The sequence below is a fragment of the Mesitornis unicolor genome, unplaced genomic scaffold (assembly GCF_000695765.1).
Source record: "Mesitornis unicolor isolate BGI_N332 unplaced genomic scaffold, ASM69576v1 scaffold28282, whole genome shotgun sequence".
Classification (NCBI taxonomy): domain Eukaryota; kingdom Metazoa; phylum Chordata; class Aves; order Mesitornithiformes; family Mesitornithidae; genus Mesitornis; species Mesitornis unicolor.
In genome coordinates, this window is record NW_010168961.1 from 22,078 (window position 1) to 44,558 (window position 22,481).

At 38.9% G+C, this 22,481-nt stretch overlaps 1 protein-coding gene across 1 annotated transcript in view; it reads right to left on the bottom strand.

Moving 5' to 3' along the window:
* Positions 1–2,456: 2,456 nt before the first annotated feature.
* LOC104536565 (phosphatidylinositol 4-phosphate 3-kinase C2 domain-containing subunit gamma-like) overlaps positions 2,457–22,481 on the bottom strand; it is a gene marked incomplete at its 5' end in the record, with an annotated part of 56,420 nt that continues 36,395 nt past the window's right edge. The window contains 2 exons of the mRNA XM_010179219.1: positions 2,457–2,609; positions 8,707–8,832. Of these exons, the coding sequence (XP_010177521.1) occupies positions 2,457–2,609; positions 8,707–8,832 (279 nt within the window). The remainder of the gene's footprint in view (positions 2,610–8,706; positions 8,833–22,481) is intronic.

Here is a 22,481-nt window from a genome sequence, read left to right on the forward strand (position 1 = left end):
TTTTACATTTGTAATAGCAGCACCTTCTAATTGGGCTATACTTCTTTAATGTCCACAGTTATTTTGCTATTTGAAAAAATAGTTTTGAGGGAAAAAAAGCTCTTAAAATGATGACAATTCAGATGCTAATATTAGTACCTTTTCTTAGCTTAGTATTGAACCTTCTGCTGCTAAAGATAGACTAATAATTCATGGACTGACTTGTAAAGCGCTACGTTCCCCACAGCAGAAGGGAGCTCAGGATACATCTTACTGTGAACTCAGGAAATAGGAAGCACAATGCTTTGAGGTGGACTGGAAGAATTTTAGAAAAGGCAAGAGTTGATTTTGTGACTTAAGATCTCTCAGGACAACCGACACAACAAGCCTGACATAGCTATCAGTGTAGGTCTTGATCACAAGATGCATTTTTCCCATCCTTCTTACAAAACTGAAGCATTGTTGAGCTTCCACAGGACTGTATCTACCCAGTTAATTGCAGATTTGTTACTCAGACATGTTGTTTTAATTTTTAAAGGATGTTATAATGATAGCTTTCTTTAATACCAAACAATATTGCTTATGTTTGCAGTTCTGATTTTATATATATATATATTAACGCTTTCTAAATTTCATGTCATTTTAATACTATTTTAGTTAATATTGCTCTAAGATGGAAAATCAGGGCATGTGGTAATCAATTATTAGAAAATGTCATAGGAAAGAACACCATTAGAAAATTACATTATAGTTATAATAAGGAAACCAAAACAGTAGACTAAGAAGAATCTAAAATCAGTATTGAACTGTAGGGTCAGGAAATTTAATAGCACTGTAAGCTGGCCACAATATGTTGTTGGTGCTTGAGTGACAAGTCACTCTCACCCAGGAGAGCCTATAATCTAAAATGGTAGACTTACTGATCTTTGTAGTGATCACATCTGTATGCTAGCCAATATCTTTTCCATGTGGTAAATATTTTATAGCTTTTTTCAGCTCTGAAGAATACTAATAATATTAATATTCAAGGAGAGTTCCCCCACCTCCCATTCCTGAGGAGGAGTTTAATTTCCCCGGGCAATCTACTGTATCTATTCTCAGATGAAAACTGACCAAATGACAGTCTTGTTTTGATGCTGAGAAAAACTCCATTCTCTTTAGTTTCCTGAATAACACCCCTGGTCCCACTCCAGGAGCTTTATACAACATTACCTTCTGAAGTCTGATTTGTGAGTGTCCTTTGGGAGAAGGTGGCAATTATCTGCTTCTGGCCTTATTATCCCTCTGTTTACCACTTTTCCACTGGGCAGGACACATGTTGGACCTACTCAGTATACGGTAACTTAAAATTTTCCATTAGATCAGATCACAAATCAAGGTATCTCCAGTCCCTTAAAAATGTGCCCTTTGACCTGGAAAAGTGTATATTCACGGTCAGCTATGTGTGTGTAGGAGGCCAGCAATAATGGATAGTTCATTATGGCTGTGCCCATGCTAAATGTTTAAAGATGTGCTCAAGTGCTTCCTCAATTAAGGTAAAAATGCTTTGAAGAACAGAGTCCATAATTAACCTCAGTGAACTCAAAGGAACCCACTCACATTCATGTTTAATATGCACATATACATTTTATAGTCCTGAGGTCAATGCATGTGTTGACTTGATTCCCTGATGCAGCATAAGAATGCAATGTGGTAATGTGGTGAACAAAGATTCCTTATAGCGTGATCTTAAATAGATATCACACAGAAAGCTCACATTCAATATGTTTTATTTATCTGTGAATCTCAGCTTCTCCCTCCTCCTTTCTTCCCACAAATGACCAGTTAAATCTGATTCTTGGATGTTGGAATGAAAGAAACAATGACGTATCTTACTGACAAATTAATATCCTGTTAAATGTTACATTATATCAAAAGTTAAAAGCATACCAACATATACTGCACAAAATGTGTAAAGTGCAAAGCTTACAGGTTCTTTTTTTTAAAAATAATGATTGTATAAGATTTAACATGAAATCTGCTAGATGCCTGAAATGTATTGGCACCCAGGGAACCATCCCATGGTTCTCTGGTGAAATCATCATCTGCAGTGGGGTCATAGCAGATGATGATAAATTACACTATTATCAGCATTGTTTCAACACAGCAGGCAAAGACTTAGGCCCCACTGCATACCGAATTTAGTATTTTTGCAGTACTATTTAATATGAACAAAACAACTTTTTTATTGCTGTCAAAAGAATTTCGTGCGTGCTGCTACAAGTTCTTAGCATGTGATTTCTTCAACTCACACTGACAGGAACCTGTTGCAGGAAGATGGTAGCAATTTTAAGACAATAGCCTTATGATTAGAAATGTTGAAGTATGCGATCAGCAGATGACTGCATATTCTCAAGGGCAACTGAGACAAAATGTACCGTGGGAAATGGGATAAAGAAACATTAGTGGATAAATAATTGAATTATCTTAGACAACATTTAAATGACACTGTTTCCCAGTGGATACCACTTTTCTTCATTTAACTGGACACCGCTCAGTTGAATGTTAACAGCTCCCACAAATGTTCCTCTGCTTTTCACAACAAGCTTTAGTATTCGGCCTTTGAGCTCTGTGACTTTTTCATACACAACCTGAAATAATATATAGTGAAACAGAAAAAAAAGGTAAGAATTTGTGAGTCCGTCTGACAGGCAAAACACTCACTTCAATACAACATTCAGGAGGATGATTACAACTTTGTAATAATTGCTTTACACTGTCCTCCAGGTGAATTTACCTCAGAAATGTATTTGACCTCACATAGTTTATCTAAAAGAGATTCTGTCAGCTTAAGCTTGTGAAATCTGATTACCAAGCATTTGTAAATAAATTCAAAACTTGTGTTGCAATGCTTGAGGAAAAAAATAGGTATATGTAATTTTTCTTGCAAAGACTGAAACTCTAACTTAAGTTGAGTTTTGAACTCAAATTTGAAGAAATACCAGATCCTCCATGAATTTCACCAGGGAATGATAATATGATTGATTTTCTGGAGGAGAAATTCAGATGGAGGGTACTTATCATGGACAGTAGCATGAAAATGGAAGGTAGCTAATTCTGTAAAAGTATAGATTATTATCATTTTTAATATGTTTCCGTAGCAGATGCTTTGATAAATGACATTGCTTTTCAGTCAAATCAGAAAAAAACCCAGGAAAACTATTTATTTTTTTTTATAACCTAAGTATATTGTATTTGTTACATGTTGCTTAGTAATGCCTTAAAGCAACTTTACGTTGCATTGATGTGCCTCATGAAGATGTATCACATCAATATCCAATACCTCAGGATTTTTTTCCCGGTGCTGTACTTGTGATTATATCTTGTACTACATACCAGGATTAAAAATGATCAAGCCAAAGCAAAAATAAATTCTCTTCTAAGCAAGACTTCCATAAAATTTCATAACTGTTCTAGATCCAGCAAACCCATATAATAAAAGAGACCATTTTTCTTTCAAAATTTCTGCATAAATTTTACTGCTTCAATGCAGATAACTTTATGCATGATTCTGGATGCTAACTGTATCCAAATGTGCCCACTATAAGAATACTTGCATTTTTTTAGGAGATCATAAAATATTGAACATAACAGAAAGCTCAGCCCACTCAGTAGAAGTTGTAGATGTGGAACATCTCTGAGATTGGACTCAATTTAGCAAGTGGAACTGACTAAATTTGGATGTTTCTGTTACTCAAGAAGTGTTGGTAATACTTCTCAAATTTAATGAGACAGCTTGCTTTGCATCTCTCTAGAAAATTACTAAGGCCTATAGTTTTTTTAATATTGTTGAAATTACATTAATACTATGAGAACACACTGAGGTTAACTGTGAAATGTTAATGGTGTATTTTCTGAATTTAAAAAAAACCAATCTGGAGTGATAGGCTAACAAGAATGAGCTGCATTCAGAACAGATTTCTCTGTTTCAGTCTCTGCATTAATCAAAAACTGCTGAGTGAACTGCATGTGGGTTGATAAAATGTGAAAGAATGCTCAGCCAGTTTCAGGCCTGAAAGGTAAGCTTTGTTAAGAGAAGTACATTTAATCTAAAATTTGTATGGCTGGAAATGTTTTTGCTATTTGAGTTGCAAAGGAAAATGCTTTAAATTTTAATCTCTCTGTGCAGTTTAAAAAGCAAACGCGGTGACATACTGTCACTTCAGGAGAATGGGAAAGTGAAATTGCCTAAAATGAGCTTGCCATGCAACCTGCTTGGATGTACTGCGCAACCTGAACGTGGTCTATACACATGGCACCGATGAGGAAAAGTCAGACTGAGACCCCTCCAGCTGGGCTCTCTGCACCTCCAACTGTGAGAAGCAGAAATGGCCATGGAAGATGTCCTTCAGACAGGCACAGAGTTTATAAAGGCTCAGCCCCAGCAATGTTCCTCATGCTCAGCAGCAACAGAAAGGGGGTTTTGAACTTCACAGGTGGACCCAGGAGGCACAAAATTTGTGGTTCTTCCAGACATCCCTATCTGGCCTCGGTTGTCCCTGCGGTACCACAGAGTGATTCTGTCTGCAGTGCAAGCTGCAGCAGTGTTGCAGTGAGTGCCAAACAGGACATCAGGCTGCTCTGGCAGCAAGCACCAGCAGACAGGACACCAAGCTCTCTGGTGCAGGGCAATAGTCAGTGCTGTGAGGATGAACGATCACTGACATAGGTTGTGGGGGAAGGAAAAACTGTCCCCCTCACTCTTTTTAACTGGCCTTTATTAGAGAGGTCTTACCACAAGTAATATTTCCTTCTCCTTTCAGAAATCTTTGGAAACTATAGTATGGAACAGCTGTTATAAAAGCCACACCTGGTGCTTTTTTGTTTTGATGTTTACTGTGCCTATTTTACCAAGCTGTAAGTGAATTAAAAATTCCAGCTTATCTGTCCCTCAATGGCACCTCCCCACCAAAATCAAACTGAAATGATTAAGAAAATCAGAAAATGACCAGTAAGTGATAATATAATTTAGAATAAATCTATCATTTAATTACTGAAGTGACACTAACATTACCATAGAAAGGTGCCTTGTTTCTTTGCCACTACATTAAATAAATAATCTTCAGCTGTTGCTTTAAATCACCAGAAAGTGTACACATAAGCTGCAAGAGCTAAGAAATCTTCAGTACAGTGGATCACAACAGCCATGAACTGGGGTAGTGAACAACTTTCAATCTTTGGACAAAAAGACGGTTTAAGCTTAGAGCAATGACAGACCTTACAATACAGAGTGAGTGGTTTTCAAATGATCCCCATAACTTCTTTCTAAAAAGGTACTGGATGCTCAGCTGGAGCAAGTATGTATCTTCAGGATGTAGGGAGAGAAGTCTGGAGATAGCTGAATTAGTATGTGGATAAAACAAATGCCACCTGCCAGAATTTCATAATCAAAACACTTAAATCCTGAAATGCTTGTATAGTAGGAATATTTGTCTCCCATTTATGCAGCTAGATCAAATGGAGGTGACTTATGCATGGCCACGCAGCAAACCAGTGGGACAGTTAGGGCTGGAATTCAAGTATTCCTGGCTCCAAAAAGAGAAGTACTCTTGACCTACAGGAGTCTAATGACATTTTTATTGCAAATGTGGGACAGTTGCTTCTCCTTAGGTAGCCATGGCAAAGTTCCTCGATTTCCTCTTAATTGTCCAAATTAGCTTTGATGCATTGTGCTGGAGGGAGCAGCTCCCCTCCTCCCCCTCCATCAGCCTTGCTTGTGCTTCTGGTGGTTGCAGGCCAGCATCCTCTCTGCTCCGAGGGCAGCTGCAGCAATGCTAACAGACAGCTACGGACCAGATGCGTTTGCTCACATTTGGCTGCACCACAAAGGAAGGATGAAGGGGGTGCCCTCTCATTCTGGCTTCACTATGGCCATGCACACTCAGCTTTGTCTTGGAGGTTTGCTCATTCTGGGGGCACGGACACGTGCAGGCACTCTGGAGACAAACTGAGGACAACTGAGACCTCGAAGCATGTCTCGGGGCAAATGCTACACATGTGAGCAAGACCCCACTGCAGCTGGTTCTGGTCTCTGTGACTTTTCTTGGCAAGAGTTTAAACTTATAATTCAGATTTCTTTTCTTTTTTTTTTTTACTTTCTTAGTTTTCACTAAACTACTCTGGAACCTCCCAGGTAACTCTTATTTATTCGCAACAGTGGTCTATAGGCAGGTATGTAGGTCTTTTTCTCTTCACACCACATTATATTTTTCTGTGCTCTTTCTCTTCTTCTCAACCACCATTTTTTAATAAAATGTTACACTAGTGTGAATGCAACAAACTTCAAAATCCAAATAAAGAAACAAGAGAAAAAAGGAGCTCTTGTTAAAAGCAACTCCAAAACGGTTGGCATAGTTCATTCTATTGTCAGCCCTCCTGGACTTTCACATCTTTACTCTCACACATACGAGTAAAAATAAAAAATAAAATGCACTTTTGCAAGGCTGATAATTTGCTGTAGGCAGTCATAAGCAATAAAAGTATAAAACTAAACCCAAAAATACCCAAGAGAAGCACATTTCAGAATTTTCTCAGTCTCAAACACACAGAGAAATTAATATACAGCTTCCTTCCAGCCATTTGGCTTTAATAAAAACTTATGAACTCATAAAAAAAGGCTAGTACATTTCTGTACACAGTGTTTTGGACAGTAACTAACTTAAAAGACAGCTGACTTATATTTTTAGTAGTTTTTCTTCCCTGGGGCAGCTTCTGCCTCAGTCTACCAGCCTTGGACAGAAAATGCATACAGAATGATATCACATATGGAAGAACAGAGCTGCTAACAGCACAAGCATCGGGTTTGAAATGTCCAAGTTCAAGGGAACCATATGTCCCCACTGTGATTAGCAGTTCCTGGTGAAAAAGACTGAGCATCTGTGAAGAAGGCTGTAAGTTTTCAGTAAAGGATATTAAAGTTTTCATGGAATCTCTCTTAACAGCACTGGGATGCTCCTTAACCACAATTAAATCTCCTCCCAGCGACTGCTGACTGATTGCAGACAGGATTTTGGATGTTCTTGCATTCAACTTGATCTAATGATGATTAGGAAGACAATTGTCTTCCAGTGTGGCTGGCTCTTCTTGTGTGTAGTCCATTTTGGATATTTTACAATGAATGCTATTATATAATCATATTATATTTCTTTCCTTTAAATATCCTTCAGATGTAAAGGAATTTCTTTAGACAGGTTAACAAGGCTCATTCCATTGCTTCTCTGATTGCAAAAAACAAAGGAAATAGCGTAACAAAAAAATAAAGCCCAGTTCCCGTCATTCCTCTGCGGTACCATAGGGAGGGAAATCTGTCTCAGCTGTTAGTAGCCATACTACTTGAGAAGCCTACTTACAGAAGCGCTAGAAGTCATCAGTGTAAGTAGGTACCTTTTGTAATCAAATAGATGTGGGAAAAGAAAAAGAAAAGATATTAAGATTCTGGGACTGGGAAGCTAGGAGATAAGGACTCAGTCTCAGCTGACTAACTTAAGCTTCATCATATCTTATCTATGAAACAGGGTGGAGTGGCAATATTTTCCATGCCTTCCATGTTAAGGCCTGCTCAAAAGTACATTGGTAAATAGCTTTGAGATCTTTAGGAGATTTGTTATATGTAATAATTATAATCTCCAATTCCACCTACTGTTTGAATCTTGTCTGCCCTTACAAAGGAATATAGCTTATGCCACTTCCCATTCTGCCATCAATGTTGCTCCATACAAATGTTTCTTTTCACCCCAGAGGCATGAGCACTTCAGTGGTGTGTGAAATAATTATATATGGCTGTGAACTGCTAGCATTTAGACATAAAAAGAACTGGGCTATTTATTATTGTGTTACCATTTAGGACAGTGACACCCAATTCGGTTGTCTATTTTCAAATAGGAATTTGAATAACATCATCCATTCAATTAGTACTTTTTTTTGTTTTTCTATAAATTGGCATTCAAAACAGTCTAGGATTTGGTACAATCACAGAATGGGTTGGGTTGGAAGGGACCTTAAAGATCATCCAGTCCAACCCCGCTGCCGTGGGCAGGGACACCTCCCACCAGACCAGGCTGCTCAAAGCCCTGTCCAACCTGGCCTTGAACACTTCCAGGGAGGGGGCATCCACGACTTCCCTGAACAACCTGTGCCAGTGTCTCATCACCCTCAGTAAAGAATTTCTTCCTAATACCTAGTCTAATTCTACCCTCTTCCAGCTTAAAACCATTCGCCCCCATTCTATTGCTCCCTGCCCTTGTAAAAAGTCCCTCCCCAGCTTTCCTGTAGGACCCCTTCAGGAACTGGAAGGCTGCAATAAAGTCCCCCTGGAGCCTTCTCTTCTCCAGGCTGAACAACCCCAACTCTCTCAGGCAGTCCTCACAAGGCAGGTGCTCCAGCCCTCTGATCATCAGTGATGCTTGGCTTCATTTAGCTAAGGTGTAACTGTGGTTATGGTGTAAGATAGAGCAGTGTGAATAATCCAACTGCTTTCCTGAAGAGAGAGACATAAAGAGACTGTTTCACTTCTCAGAAAGATGCAAAGCAGAAGATCATCCCCATTTTTGGTTCAGCTCGTGATATGTTCCTTCTTTTTCCTCATATTCATTGCAACAGCTCTAAATGCTGTTTTGTTATTTTATTTCAAGAGTGGGCAAAGAAAATCAAACAAGTAAGAAATGGTGGAAGAAAGTTAACGGTACTCACAATTTCATTGTAAGTGGGATCAGAGCTTTTTGGAGCTGTTCTTGTTTTCCTTCGACTGACCTCATAAGGATCCGGCAGAAGATAAAATTCAGCATGTGCACTTGGGGCAGAGCCATCTGGGAGGCACTGAAACACAAAACGATCATAAATATGAATGCCCACGTTCTAGCAATGAAAACAAATAGAAAGTACCAAATGAAATCTGGACTTAAGGCAGACACAGAAACATGTTACATTCTCAGTATTCTCTTGGCTAAATTGCAGCGCTATTGCAGTAAACAACAGGAATTCTTAGAATTCAGCTTAATATTGAATTGGGAAAATAGAAATGAAATAATACAAGAACGAGGCAAAATTGCCTGTCTTTAATATTTTACAGTCTGATGGAAAAACCCTTAAGCCTCAATCTACTTTAACTCGGCTTAATCTGATAAAAAGTCTAGCTCTTCCATTTTCCAGAGCAATGCATAGAAACTGGATTCTAGCCAGTAAGTTCCTATTGATTTTAACCCCTAAGTAGCTGTGCTGATGCTAGGGAGCACTGATTGTTTCTAAAGGTGTTCCATAAAGCATATTACTGTAGAAGAGCCAGGAGCATTTCCTGTAGCAGTATAGGCAGAACAGGATTTTTATAATAACAAGTCTTTCCGATCTCTTCCATCACGCAGCTGCAAACTCTCTTTAATTTTCCAGTTCAGATTACTGAGCAATATTCCAGATATTCCATCTTACGGCGGCTACTCGAGATCAGAGCCAATCTATTAACCAGGCTCAGCCATAAGCTGATGGTGGTGGGTGGAGAGTTTTTTGATAGCTTCTGAACAGCTGTAAGGTTATGCCTAAAGCAACATTACAGTTACTCATTGGAAGTATGAGAGGCTTTAGAAGAATACACAAGAAACTTAATCATGTAAAATTATGGAACAAGTATCTTGCTAGCATATGTCACTTAGTGCTTAGCTTATAATTCTGCAAAAACCTTTGTGTTGGTAACAGAGTATACAATCAGAAAGCACAACATGGGGCATACGAAAATATCAGTAATTTTAACCGTGTTATCAGCATTTTAGGCAGCAAGTTTATCTGACAGCTTACAGGCAATCCAGTGACAGGATGCAAATGAAAATGCAGTAAAAAATAAAAAGGTATCTTAAAATGTTTGGAACCAGTGAACCCAGAGCATTACACAGGCAGCTGCATTTATATTTCAAGTTGTAATTTAACCTGCCTCAGAATAAAGTAGTTTCTCAGAATTTGATTATTCACAGTATGTGTCTAGAAATACGGGGCTTTCCACAGGCATTATCAACAACATACCCCTGTGATAGGAGAGAAAGCTGGTGTCCTAGCAATAAGTAACTTCTCCACTGGGAAGAACAACAGTGCTTGTATGCGTGAGCAACCAGTTCTTGCACAACAAATCTCCAGGTTTTGTTATCTGAAATGATCCTTCAAGGCAAATGGTGTGGTCAACTGCAAAGCTTATTATTGCTATCGTTAACACTACACAGCATCAAAAGATGCGCTCACTACTTGAATCAGTACATATTGTCAGCACTGTGCAAACAATGTTACTATTGCTAAGCCTCCACAGTACATCTGACTTAAAATATACGTGGGATTTAGATAGATGGGATTCAACAGCCAGAATAAGAATGCCGTTAAACAGCAGTGAAACTAACAGGCATTTTCCTAGGACAGAGCACCATATTGTTAACACAGGATTTATAATGTACACTGTCCATTTGAAAGCCCATCTCTATTGATCTAGGACTACACTAAAACTGCAATCAAGGATTACAAGTAACAGTAAATTGAACAGTCTCTTAAAAATCAGGAAGGAGAAAGAAATGTAGCCTTAAATACCAGTCCAAGCAATCGGCATCCTAACTGTAATCAAGCTCTTCTCTTCTCAATGCATAGATAAGCACCACTGTAACTTGAAGAGCAACAGATTTTAGTTGTTTCAGACAAAAAAGGGTATATGGTTAATGAAAAAAAAGGAGGAGCAGAGTGTCATTCTTGAAGAAGAACTTATCAGCTCAACTGCTGAGGCACAGCACAATGATCTTCATTATCTCAAGCACGGAAATATAGTATAGAGAGAGATTCCTGTAAAATGTCAGGCTTTATAAATCATCCCAGCAGCATACTGCCTAACCAGGGACCACATCAGGGCTAGTTTCGAAAGCTGAGGTCAGCAGCAGCTGCAAAGGGCAGGGGGCAGAGGAGCCCAGATTGTAGGGAACGGGCTACAGAGGTCACAGAGAGGGTGGCTGCATCCGTGCGGTTCTGCTCGCCTTTGAGCTGCCCTGATAGGACTGGGTATAGTGACAAGTGCTGTGCCCCACCACACACCTGCAGACAACAACGGCACAGATCAAGGCAGCACTGTTTGCATTTGAAACAGGCTTGGTCTGACGTTCACCTGCCAGGGAAAGAATCCAAGCTGATTGCTGTGTGATTGTTTAACAGGGCAGAGTATCCCGAAGTGCAAGAGATGAATCAAGAAAAAGTCAGGTAAAACTGTCACTGCACCTTTGGGTTGCTCCTTGTACACTGCTAGCAACACTGGCACATTATCTAGCCTTCAAACAACTGACCTTCCTCCATCAGCTGACTCCTCCCAAAATCTAAGGACAGCACTTTGCAATAGTGCTGTGGCTGTAGGAAACACACACAGAAAATTCCTTCCTTGCTATCCCTTTGAATGTAGCTAAATACACACTGAAAGAGGTGAATGGGAGGAGAGGTTCAAGAGAAAAAATCAAGAAAGAGAACATTTTAGCGGTTCAGAGAACAAAACTCGGGGCAGAGCAGTTGCTCTGGGATCTTTCAGAACTAAAACAAAGTCACTTTTCATGAATAGTAGCAATCAGCAGCCAGATTGCTAGAGGTAATTTAAACTGCAGTCACCTGATCTCCAGCTAGAGATCTCAGTTCTGGTTCTGGTTGTTGGGTGGTGTTGGGATTTTTTCCCCTCTGCTTTACAGATAACATTTTTCTACTTCATATTCCCTTGCCAAGGAAAGGCAAGCAGGCCACTCCAAATTCCACAATTTCCCCATCTCTCCATCTGCAGAGGCACTGTTATGCCATCAAGCTATCAAAAGACTTCAGCTGAGCACTCCTCAAGACAGATCACATCCTCCACTTCTCAGCTGCTCTCCCCTGCCTCCTGATGCAACACAAAACACCTGATGAGGATCTCTAATGATTTTGGTCTACCAAAAAAAAAATAAATTGAGTTTAATTTAGAAGCCGACTCCCTGGGCTTTATTCAAATTCAAAGAAGCCATGACTAAACAATTTTCTTGGAGAATGACCTGCCCACTTGACCCTGATAACGACTGATGTTTTTAAGGAACTCGGTTACAACTGCCTGTTTATATATTTTAAAAAGCATTTTATTTTTGAAATGCTATTTTCTCTGAAGTCAGGCAGAAGGTGACAAAAATATTTAAGAATGAGGGGGAGTGAGAGAGAGGAAATAATACTTTGAATTTACTTCTCTCCACATCTGTAATTCAATACTGAAAAAAATAATACAGACATGTATCTGTTATGGCTTTGTTCCATTTTTCACTCCAATTTTATTTTCCAAACCCAAGCAAGTACTGATATTTACTGACAGAAACCCACACAGATAGGTTTTCTTCTGTGTAATTTGATTTGAAATATACTAGCTGTAGCTGGGAAATAATGGATTCAATTCATTTAATTTTTCCACAAGAATTATATGATCCTAATGAGTTTTCTCCCTTGATCATTACTAAGCATCCACAACTCTCCTTAAGGATGGATTCTTTGTTAGTGTTACAAAAGGTCTAACTACTTCAAAATTTGCCATATATTAAACTACATAATTTAGCAGCCAATATGAATTGGGTCTTATTTACACGAATTTTAAGGGAAGTTCTATGATTTTTTAAAGAATGCGCTTTTTAAAACTAACCTCTTCTTAAGTGACATCAAATTTTCTTTTTAGTTGACTGTTGCCTCAAACGTAAATCGTGTCATCAGTTTCTTATCATGTTAGACATGCAGACACTTTTCCATCTTTTGTCCTAGAGTGAAACAGATTGATGGCTCCTGAATATTCGATAGCTCCAGCTGCTGTTCTCCTTTTCCCATTTTTCATTTTCAACCAACTTGACAAAAAAAAAATTATCAAAGGTAACTTACATTAACTAATGCCATCTTTCCTCCTCTATAAATAACTTCCTTTCTTCCTCTCAAATTAATTTCCTGGACATTTTAAAATCTCAGTTGCTTTCTTTCCCTTCTTCAATGAAAAAAAAAGAAACCCAGGGTTTAGAAAGGCTCTCATTTCAGCTACTGCCCTTGAATAAAAAAAAAAAAGACTTCACTTTGTCCAGTATCTTTAACTCTCAATATTCCGATCCTTTACCTTCATCTTGTGTCTTTCTCTTACACGCACTGCCGTGAGAATTTATCTTCTACACAGTGAAGAAAGGACTACAAAACATTCCTTAATGTTTAATATTGACATGTCCTTATATCTTTAAAATTTACATCACTATAGCAAATGGCTAGAAAAAGCCTTCACAGCTACAAAGCAAAATGTTTGTATAGTAAGTGTAGACACGAGGTAGATTTGATTATTATCCAATAAAGAAGGATTAGAAAAAAGCCCACAGAAGAAATCAGCCTTGCACCCCAGTAACCTGCATAAATTACTAGCTGCCTCTTGACTAAATTAAAACTAGTAAGAAATGTGGAAAAGCCACCATTGCTGCCACACTGTCTTTCACTTTCTCTGAGGCCCTGTGTAACTTAGCAGAGAAAGGCTAAACCCCGTCTTTGTAAGCTGCAGCTTAATTAACAAATACAGCCTGTGCCTTAGAAAAAGATAACATCCTCTGGGCTAATTCTAAATTTAAAGAGCTGAGAAAATAATCAGCACTAAGACAATGATATTACAAAGGAAGAAGTTCCTTCAAAAACAGATTAATATGATATATGAACCTTGAGGACAAACGGGATTGCCGTGTGAATGGGCGGTTGTGCTGTTACTTCATAAATCCTAACGTGGCCCTGAAGACCCTTCCTTGGTTTTCCTTTGAGCTCTGCATATCCCAAAGCACTGAGCACCTCTTTGCTACTCTGCTACTAAGCTTCTCATTTTCTTGCCACAAAACATTTTCAAATTACTTCAAAGAAAAGTCAAAAGAAAACGACATTTGCAGTAATTAAATAATAATTACAAAATAAGATAAGCCACTATATTGCACTATGGTGCACCCTGCACTGTCTGCTATAGGCAAAACAAAACAGAAAAGCAACCAGCCAGAAGTGATTGTACAAATCAGGTACTTTTCCCCAAATGACTTCTTTTTTCACCTAAAATTTGGAAACATTTATCTGCTTCTCGGCAAGATAAGTTCTGTTTTATTACATTTTCTGACCCAATTTTTTTCCCTCTCTTCTCTATGAGCAACTTCATTTCTATTCCTAACTTCTTTCCTATCTCATGCATGCATCCAGGTATATACATAAACAGAGAAAGCATACTCTGACAGAGGTCACTGACACAGGGGTCAATGGCAAAGCAACGAAAAAAGAAATGAAGTTTTTCTCAGTTTAATGCAGGGAAATAACAAGATACACTGTTTCAGAGCAGGCAACTTCTGGGAAGCATTTTTTGAGCAGGCGTTTTCTACCTCTCAGAAATCTGGTAGTGTCAGTGGTGTCAGTGCAGCAAGCCTCCAGCTGGCTTTGTCATTTACTATGATAAAAATGCCAAGGTGCTCTACTCATGTTATTGATTTGAATCTCCAGATGCACTTTGTGTCATCAAACGCCTTCAGCATCCTCACCACCCTGCCTGTTCTGCACGCAGCTTGTCAGTGCACTGAATGGGCAAACAGTGTCTAATGTGGATGCCGTTAATCCAAGGAAAACCAGTGCTTTTGTCCCTGTAGGTTATTCCAGCCCTTGCTTTCCCAAGCAAAATAGGCCTTTTTGCAAATGCAGGTTTACTGGTTCAGCTTTGTTTGTAGCAGAGTAGCTGTTAATAAAAGCTGCATTCCTCATGAGGAGAACTATGCTGGCAAAAATAGGATCTAGAGCTGTTCTGAGTCACAACATTTCTAAAGAGTGAACCAACCAACAGTCTCTGAGGTCTCCTAGCTGTCCAATGGGAAGAACTAACCCCCAGTCACTAAGACTGAAGGAAAGCATCACAGCTAAAGCCCTGTAATGAACCCACCAGTTCTGGGCAAAATGTCAAGGTGTTGACCTATCCTGGTGCATATGTGAGGTAGGTATGTGAGTTCTGAGTAAAGTCTAAGCAGATCTCTGTAATGTTGTCAAGGCTGGAGGCCAGAAAGATAATTAACTCATCATATTGTGGACATCTCTTGGCTTGGGTAAATTGACCACACATTTGAGAGATATAAGATGCTTGAGATATATACATTAACTGTTAGACATGACACAGGCCTTACTCTTCTGCAGTGGCAGCTGGAGGCCAGATGAGACATGTTAGGTCATCTCCCATATGTTTAGGAAAGTTAACTGGGACTTTGATCAGTCTCCACTGATCAAAATGAGAGCTTGGCCATCTAGACTAGGATCCAGTTTCTAAAGTATTGCTGCTTCATGTCACCTCAGATGACAAAAGGTGTGCATGGAGTTGGAAATATGACATAGGCTTATGGGAAACTTGCACCATTCTGGAGTGGTCACTGGAGGTCAAGCAAGATATTTCATTGTATTTGGAAGAGCTGCGATCAGGCAGCTGAATTCCATCACATGCTATATACATATACAACTTAGTTTCAAACTGAATCCCACCCCAATTAAGTCAAGGCATACAAATAAATATTATTTGTTAAATATTTAACAAAACCAGGGTTTGTTTGTTTGTTCTTTTTTCCTGTAAGGAGAAAGACAGATCTGGAAAACAAGCCGGATTCCAAAAGATTCAGGGTTTCCTAAGAACTATGTGAAATGCTACTGATATGCTTCAGCCATTTGAGAGGAAAGCCCTTCTAACTCTGCTTAAATGAAGTCAATAAACTGAAAGCTGGCCTATGATACCCAGAAGGTCATAAGGGTTTCTCTTCCAAGCCTTTATTTCTGTAGAGCTCTGAATCCAGAATCGAACACACTCAGGAAAGTAAAGAAAGGAACTGAGATGTAGCTCTGACATAATGTTATAAAAATAATAATTTATTGTCTTGATGATCCAGAAAGAGTTGTTAGCACAGACACAATCCCAAATGAAATGTGGAAAGCCTGTACAACCACATGACTATAACTGTCAGGTAAAACAGGCTCTTGCCTTTTGCTGACCATCAGCAGCGGCAGACAAGGAGGGCTAGAATTTAGCTCTATCAAGTAATGGCAGAGTTTTGTGTGTGTTTACTACTGTTTCTGAGTTAAGAACAAAGAAAAAGGTAACTCAGAATGGCTTGTGTCCCCACGCAGCTCACTCAAAGCTTAAGACTATGTCCTGAGCTCTGATGCCTCTCTAACACTTCAATGCTCAGGACTAGATTACTGGGTGCTCCACTTAGAACCATGTGGGTATAAATAAGTTACTAAGGCTGAAAAAATAATATAAAAGAAGGCAAACATATAACCAGAAATGTGAATGTGTAAAACGTACAACTCCCAGTACAAGATGTAAGCAAGAATCACATGGAAGTTTTTTTCCAAAAGAGAAGGAGGTGACAAGATACATACTAGATTCCTGAAGCATGTGCTGTATTACTATCTTTAAGTCATTTAAACTCTGCTCTTTTTTTGCATAAATGAAAGAAATCAAGGTTCAATCATGCTTTAAAATTATACTATTCTACAGAAAAGCAATGTTGGTGCAGGGCACAGAAAAAATACAGAGAGAAGATTTCATGAACAAGTGCTGCAGAGTGAAAAGCTCTGAAGCTTTTATTCCAGAATTACCACCAAGCCTGCAAAGAAGCTGAATTTCATTGCTTTCAACCCTGCATTATTGTTGTGCTTGGAACATTTAAATTAGTCGCAGAGTCTATGATGCTGGCTGAGATAAGACTGATCTAGTTTGGACCCTTAGAAACACAGATCCCAGAATTTCTTCTCTCTTGAATAAAGCACAAGGGAGAACAAATACTTCAGACAAACTCCCATTTTGCTTTTCCTTTGAAACCACTTGGGATTAACACCATTGCTGCCTGTTAGAGGCCATGAAAGAAAATTAGCCTTTGAGAAAAGAAACACAAGCTAATTCTGTCGTTCTATCTTTTTTGTCACAGATGTATTTCTTTCTCTCCTTGCCTAGGCACAGATAGTAAGTGAATACAGAAATGCATAAAGAAATAGTGACATTGTTATCCATTAATTCACCCTGTACTCTTTTTCTTCTCAATTTCTTAATTCGTTAAAAAAGCCTGTATATGCTTGATCCAGACTATTTTTCATATCTCAAACTGTACAGAGCTCTCTCCACTTTTCTTTAGATTATTCTACAGCTTGCCATCTCCCTTTGTAAGAAAGCATTTAATTATATGACGTATGCAATTTCTGCTTCTTAATTATCTCTCATTACTTCTACTTATGCTCTTGCTCGATGTCCTAAATAATTCCTCTTGAACCTTGTTGTCTTCTCTATGAAATATTTGCATGATTGAATTGTGTCCTTGTTAGTCCATTCTTAACTAAGTTAAGTTTTAGTAACAATAAATCGCTCCAGAAGAATCAATCACTCCCAAGTAACCCTAGTGAGAACTGTTCTTTGAACCCGTACTTTAGTTTGTAAAAAAGCATCCTTATTGAAATGTTTAACTATCAAAGCCTTATAAAGACGAACTACTTTCTTTCTGCACCATAAAACCAAGATCTGGCCTTTCTCATTGGCATCTCTCACAGCAACCTCATGTCTCACCATTTGCTTGTTTTATCTTCACATTACTGTGGGATATAGAGCTATACCTCCCTGAGGAAACATTTTTCATTTGTCCAAGCTGGTTGCAGGGTTCTGGAAATCATTTTTATTCTCCTGATCTTGCTCTGTCTCCACTATTATTTTTAATGTTTTCATTTGCAACCAGTGGCAAATTTAATCTATATTCACCTTCATCTCCCAGATCACTCATATTATTAAACAGAGCTCACTGTTTGTTGTTTGGGTACTTTTTCTTACCTAGCTATGTAGGGAATTACTTATTTAAAAATTAGCAGTTAGAATTTAGAGCTGAGGCAGTACTGCGACTGTGACAGATTAAAGGGTTTAACAAGAAATAATAACCTAACTTTCTTTACAATGTATTTGTCAAACACATTTCATAACAAGTATATTGGAAAACAACAGTGATCCCTGTGTCATAAGAACAGACCTCATCCCTTCCCACTTTAAACTACTGCTGAATAATTGTACCCTTTATTTACAGATGTTCATCTGATTTTGATTCCAAATAAGAACATAGTCTAAGCTAATTTCCATTCATTTTTAAAGTAAAAACATTTTCTATTAATATAAAAATAAATTTAAATTCTTTATAAACTAGAGTTAGTATAAGAGCTTTCTTGCCATGGCTTTTTATTCTGTTTTTCAGTGCCAGTCTAGGGAGAACTCCATCTGAATGCGTTACCTCCCTGCATCAGCCAAGCTGCTGATTTCATTCTGTCACCGATACTTTATGCATAACTTTTTTCAGCTCAAAGACAATTTTTCCACTTGTTTTCCATCCCTGGATGACTGACCAGGTTTGGCCTACCTATGCAACTTCTTCCCAATCCCTGCTGGCTGATCCATGGGCCGCAGTAAATAAGGAAGGATACAGTCATAATATTCTGAAAGGATAACGTGCTTTTTATTCAATTGGCAGGCATAGCATTGCTGGCAGGCGATATATTTTCCCTTTAAATCTATATAATGAAATCCATAAAGTGTAAAAGTTAGTGGGCCCACAAGAGGAATGATGGGAACCAATTAAGACTGAACAAAAACCCCTACTCCTTACCCACCACCAGCTAGAGACAAACCCAAGCAAAGGCAGCGGAGCATCTACCTGGACTGTACATGGGAACTTCCCTACAGCTCAGCACCTGCAAGCTTAGAAATAAATTTCATCCCCACGGTTTAGGGAAAGCTTGGCTCTCAACTTTCTTCCCAAAGCATTTAAGCCGTCACGTGTCACAAACGTTTTTGGAAGCAATTTGTACTTGGATGGTGTAGGACATGAAATGGAAAGAGGCTGGATGTCTGTGTAAGCCTAAAGCTGATTACTAATTCGTCACCCACATATCAGCTATCCCAGAATCATTAATCACTGAGAGTGGTACATGACAGCTTCAGAGCTTTTATAAAAGGAAAGCTGGAAGTAGTTTTGGAAAGTACTGTAGGAGTTTATTTTTATTCCAGCAAATTTTCCCCCTGTAAAATTGGTTCTGAATTCATCACCCACACAGGCTTTCCTGAATTCTAGTAACATTTCACATTTATTGGCATGAGGTTCAGGATAAGTTGGCTCTATTTCTCCTCCCCACTACCCCTGAGGAGTAATTCTGTCCACAAGAAGTAATGGGCAAAAATATTCAGCAGCGAGGATTGAAAGTTTAGCTGCTTATCTAGAAAAACAGGGCATGCCTGAAGTCATGGCAATGAAGTCGGCAGACAAAGCAGACCTCCTTCTGAGCCAGCGCTGAACCACTGTTTCCTTCTGGTTCTCTGTGAAGCAGGAAAAGAAATATATCAGCCACTCTTTTCTGAACTTCAGAAATGGCAATTTCTTTTGCCTCATCTTTTTGAACAGATGAGCAAGCCCAGCAGCACAGCTGTAGGTAGCCTGGCTGTTTCTGGCTGTGCAGCACTAAGCTAGCTCATAGTCTGCTCTGTGTAGGATCTGCTATGGTCTTGATATCCCCTATTCTCTGTGTTGGTTAATACAGAATGGAACTGATCTTGAGCATTTCAAGTTCAAAACCTACATGTCTTTCAGTGTTCATAAATCCACCTCCACAGCTTCTATGCAGATCTAGGAGCTTACGTTTTAAGGCAGCCTCTCAGGCTTTCCTCCTAGCACTTCTCCTGCCTCCTGACATTTTTCTGCATAATGCACTGCCACAACAGGGCTGGTTTTGTTCCTAGCTAACAAGTCCTTTCATATGCCAAAACAAAACTTCTCTGGGGCTCCTGTGTCTTCCTCCTAAGACCACTTAGTGCACTTTGCCAGGTACTGCACTGCTGCGTTTGTTGAAGAAGCCTGCTCTACCTCATCCCCTCCAGCCGCCACATCCTCCATGACTTCACAGGCAAACTCTCCTGATCTCTCCATATAACCTCTCCAATTTCCATCCCTACACAAAGGTTTCCTTCTAGTTCAGCTTCACTGTTTTAAGGCAATATTGTCTGTGATGTCTAAGGTTGTACTGTCTGCATTTGAGTGGATCAAGTAATGCCCCAAGAGGCTGACTTAAATTTACTACAGACAATTTGGAAAATTTTATTTTATTACCATCATGGCTTTTGTATGTTTAAAAAGTGGATTTAAAGTTCTTTTCCTCAGCAGTCATGGTGATGCCATTCAAATCATAAGTAGAAGCAGGGAATCTGATGCAAGCCACCTGACCTACAGAATCTCAGGATTCAAATAAAACTACAAATTGCTGAGGAAAATCTTGAGTGAAATATTGTTAGTATCTTACAAATATCTATTTAACAGAACTCATCTTCATTGTGGACCCACAGCCTTTAAATGCAGACAAACATTCGCAACCAGTCTTAACACCGCTCTGCTCAGTTTCTTGGGCTGCCTTGCTGGTCTAGATGCAAGTAAAAAAATATACCGTGGAGTCCATGCATGCACCCAGATTAGACAGTCCTCTGGCATGTCTGCACTAGACCAATGCTCTCAGTGCTATCACAGTTTTTGTCTATGACATCCTGCATGAATGGGGTTAGCTTCATGAAAAAATCCTGCAAAGCTATGGCATTGCACTATTTCGACTTCCTCCTTTAAAGAACCTATGCGACACTTGACAATAGCTGTAAACACCACCAGCTCCTTATGGATTCTCTTGTACATTGTGTATTAATGTAGGATTTGCACAGCAGCTTCTAGATCTTCTGTTAAAAGCCCTAGAAGTAAGCCCACACAAATAGTAAATAAAATTTACTGTTTACTAATGGATCAAAAGTCTGTATCACAATTCCTGTCAGTTCTGTGAAGCTACATTTGGGATTAATTTGGCCCTCTACAATTATTTTCACTTCTGAACACATCACAAAATCTCTATAACGAGGTAAATTAAATGTGGAAGAGCAGCACAAAAATTATTTACTATAAATTATGAAATGAAACCATAGCAAAGTAATCTCTGCACAGATGAACCACTAAAATATAATTAGTGGAACTCTGCAAAAGACTGACTATACCTGAAATAGCTTTAACATGTCTTGAATAAGATATGATCTTGGCATAATTTTAAAATCCCTGTTCAGCTCCACCAGAAAAAAAGAAAAAAGGAAAGGAAGGAAAAAGAAAAGCAAGCACGTCAAAGAGATTGATCTGTATGACTGGAGAGCTGAGAAGATTACTAATGGGACAAAGAACCTTCCTGTTATAGGTTACTGATCTGAAGGCAGTGCAGCATCACAGCACCCCAAAGCACTACTATTTCATATTTCAGGTCAGATTACGATAGACGGATGGCCGGATAGAAGGAAAGAATCGGAAACTCAGGATTTAAAAGCATGATTGCCTATGTTGGACTGCTAAAACAATGACCTTATTTTCAAGTCATGAATCATTGCCAGTCTTACTGAATTGGACTCCTACCACTTCTCTGCTAACTCACTAAAATGGATTAGATTTAAGTTACCTACTTTCAAAAGCTAGACAATAACTTAAAGTTGTATTGTTCCTTTCCATAATGAAGTGAACTGAACCAGCGATTTTATGTTCTCTGCACACAGCTATCTAAGCTGTAATTTATTGTCATTTAATTAAATGGCTGGAACTTCCTAAGGTAAAGCACACTGCTAGGAGCCCATACACTTAAAATGATGGAAACAAGGAGAAAGACTGTTTCCAACATCTGCAGCTCTGTTTGTGTGTGTCTCCACATCACCTGCCTGAACTGCAGTAACTTAAATATACCCCTCCCACTAATTAGAGCTTTACCAGAAGCTTATGAAAGTCACTTAGCTTTAAAAAGCACAACAGAAAAAATAAAGAGAGTCTTATACTATATCCTGAAGGTAAAGTTTGTATAAATTGGACCTATCAGCAGAAGCTGATCTCACCTGTCAAGGTGGTGCATAGGAAACAAAAGACAACTGTCTCGGGACAGAGACTTATTGGATATTATAAACCCAAATGAACATGCTTGAATTGCAGATCAGAAGCCAGAGTGGCCAACAGAGAACAGTTGGAGCTACATAAGCCTCATGTGTCTCGTACATCTAATTAATCATTCACACTCATTTTATTACTGGCTGGTGCTCACATATGCTCCTCAGTTTGGCCTAATTTAGGGAGACATTGCAATCCAGTCTGAGATGGAGGCAGTATCAGTGCATGCAAGGAGAACTCGCAACAGTTAATGAATGCTTTAATCTCTTAGCTAAACAAAGATAGCAAAGGATCTGTTTGCCACAGTCATTACTCAAGACTTGAGCAACTGGGAATTCAAGAGCACATCGAGGTGGCCGAACTCATTACAAAACAGCAGACGTGCTGCTTCAGCTGGGAGATCACACAGGGGACAAGTGAGATCTCTCAGGACACCCTCATCAGCTGATTTCACCTATTTTGTGCTGCAGGAAT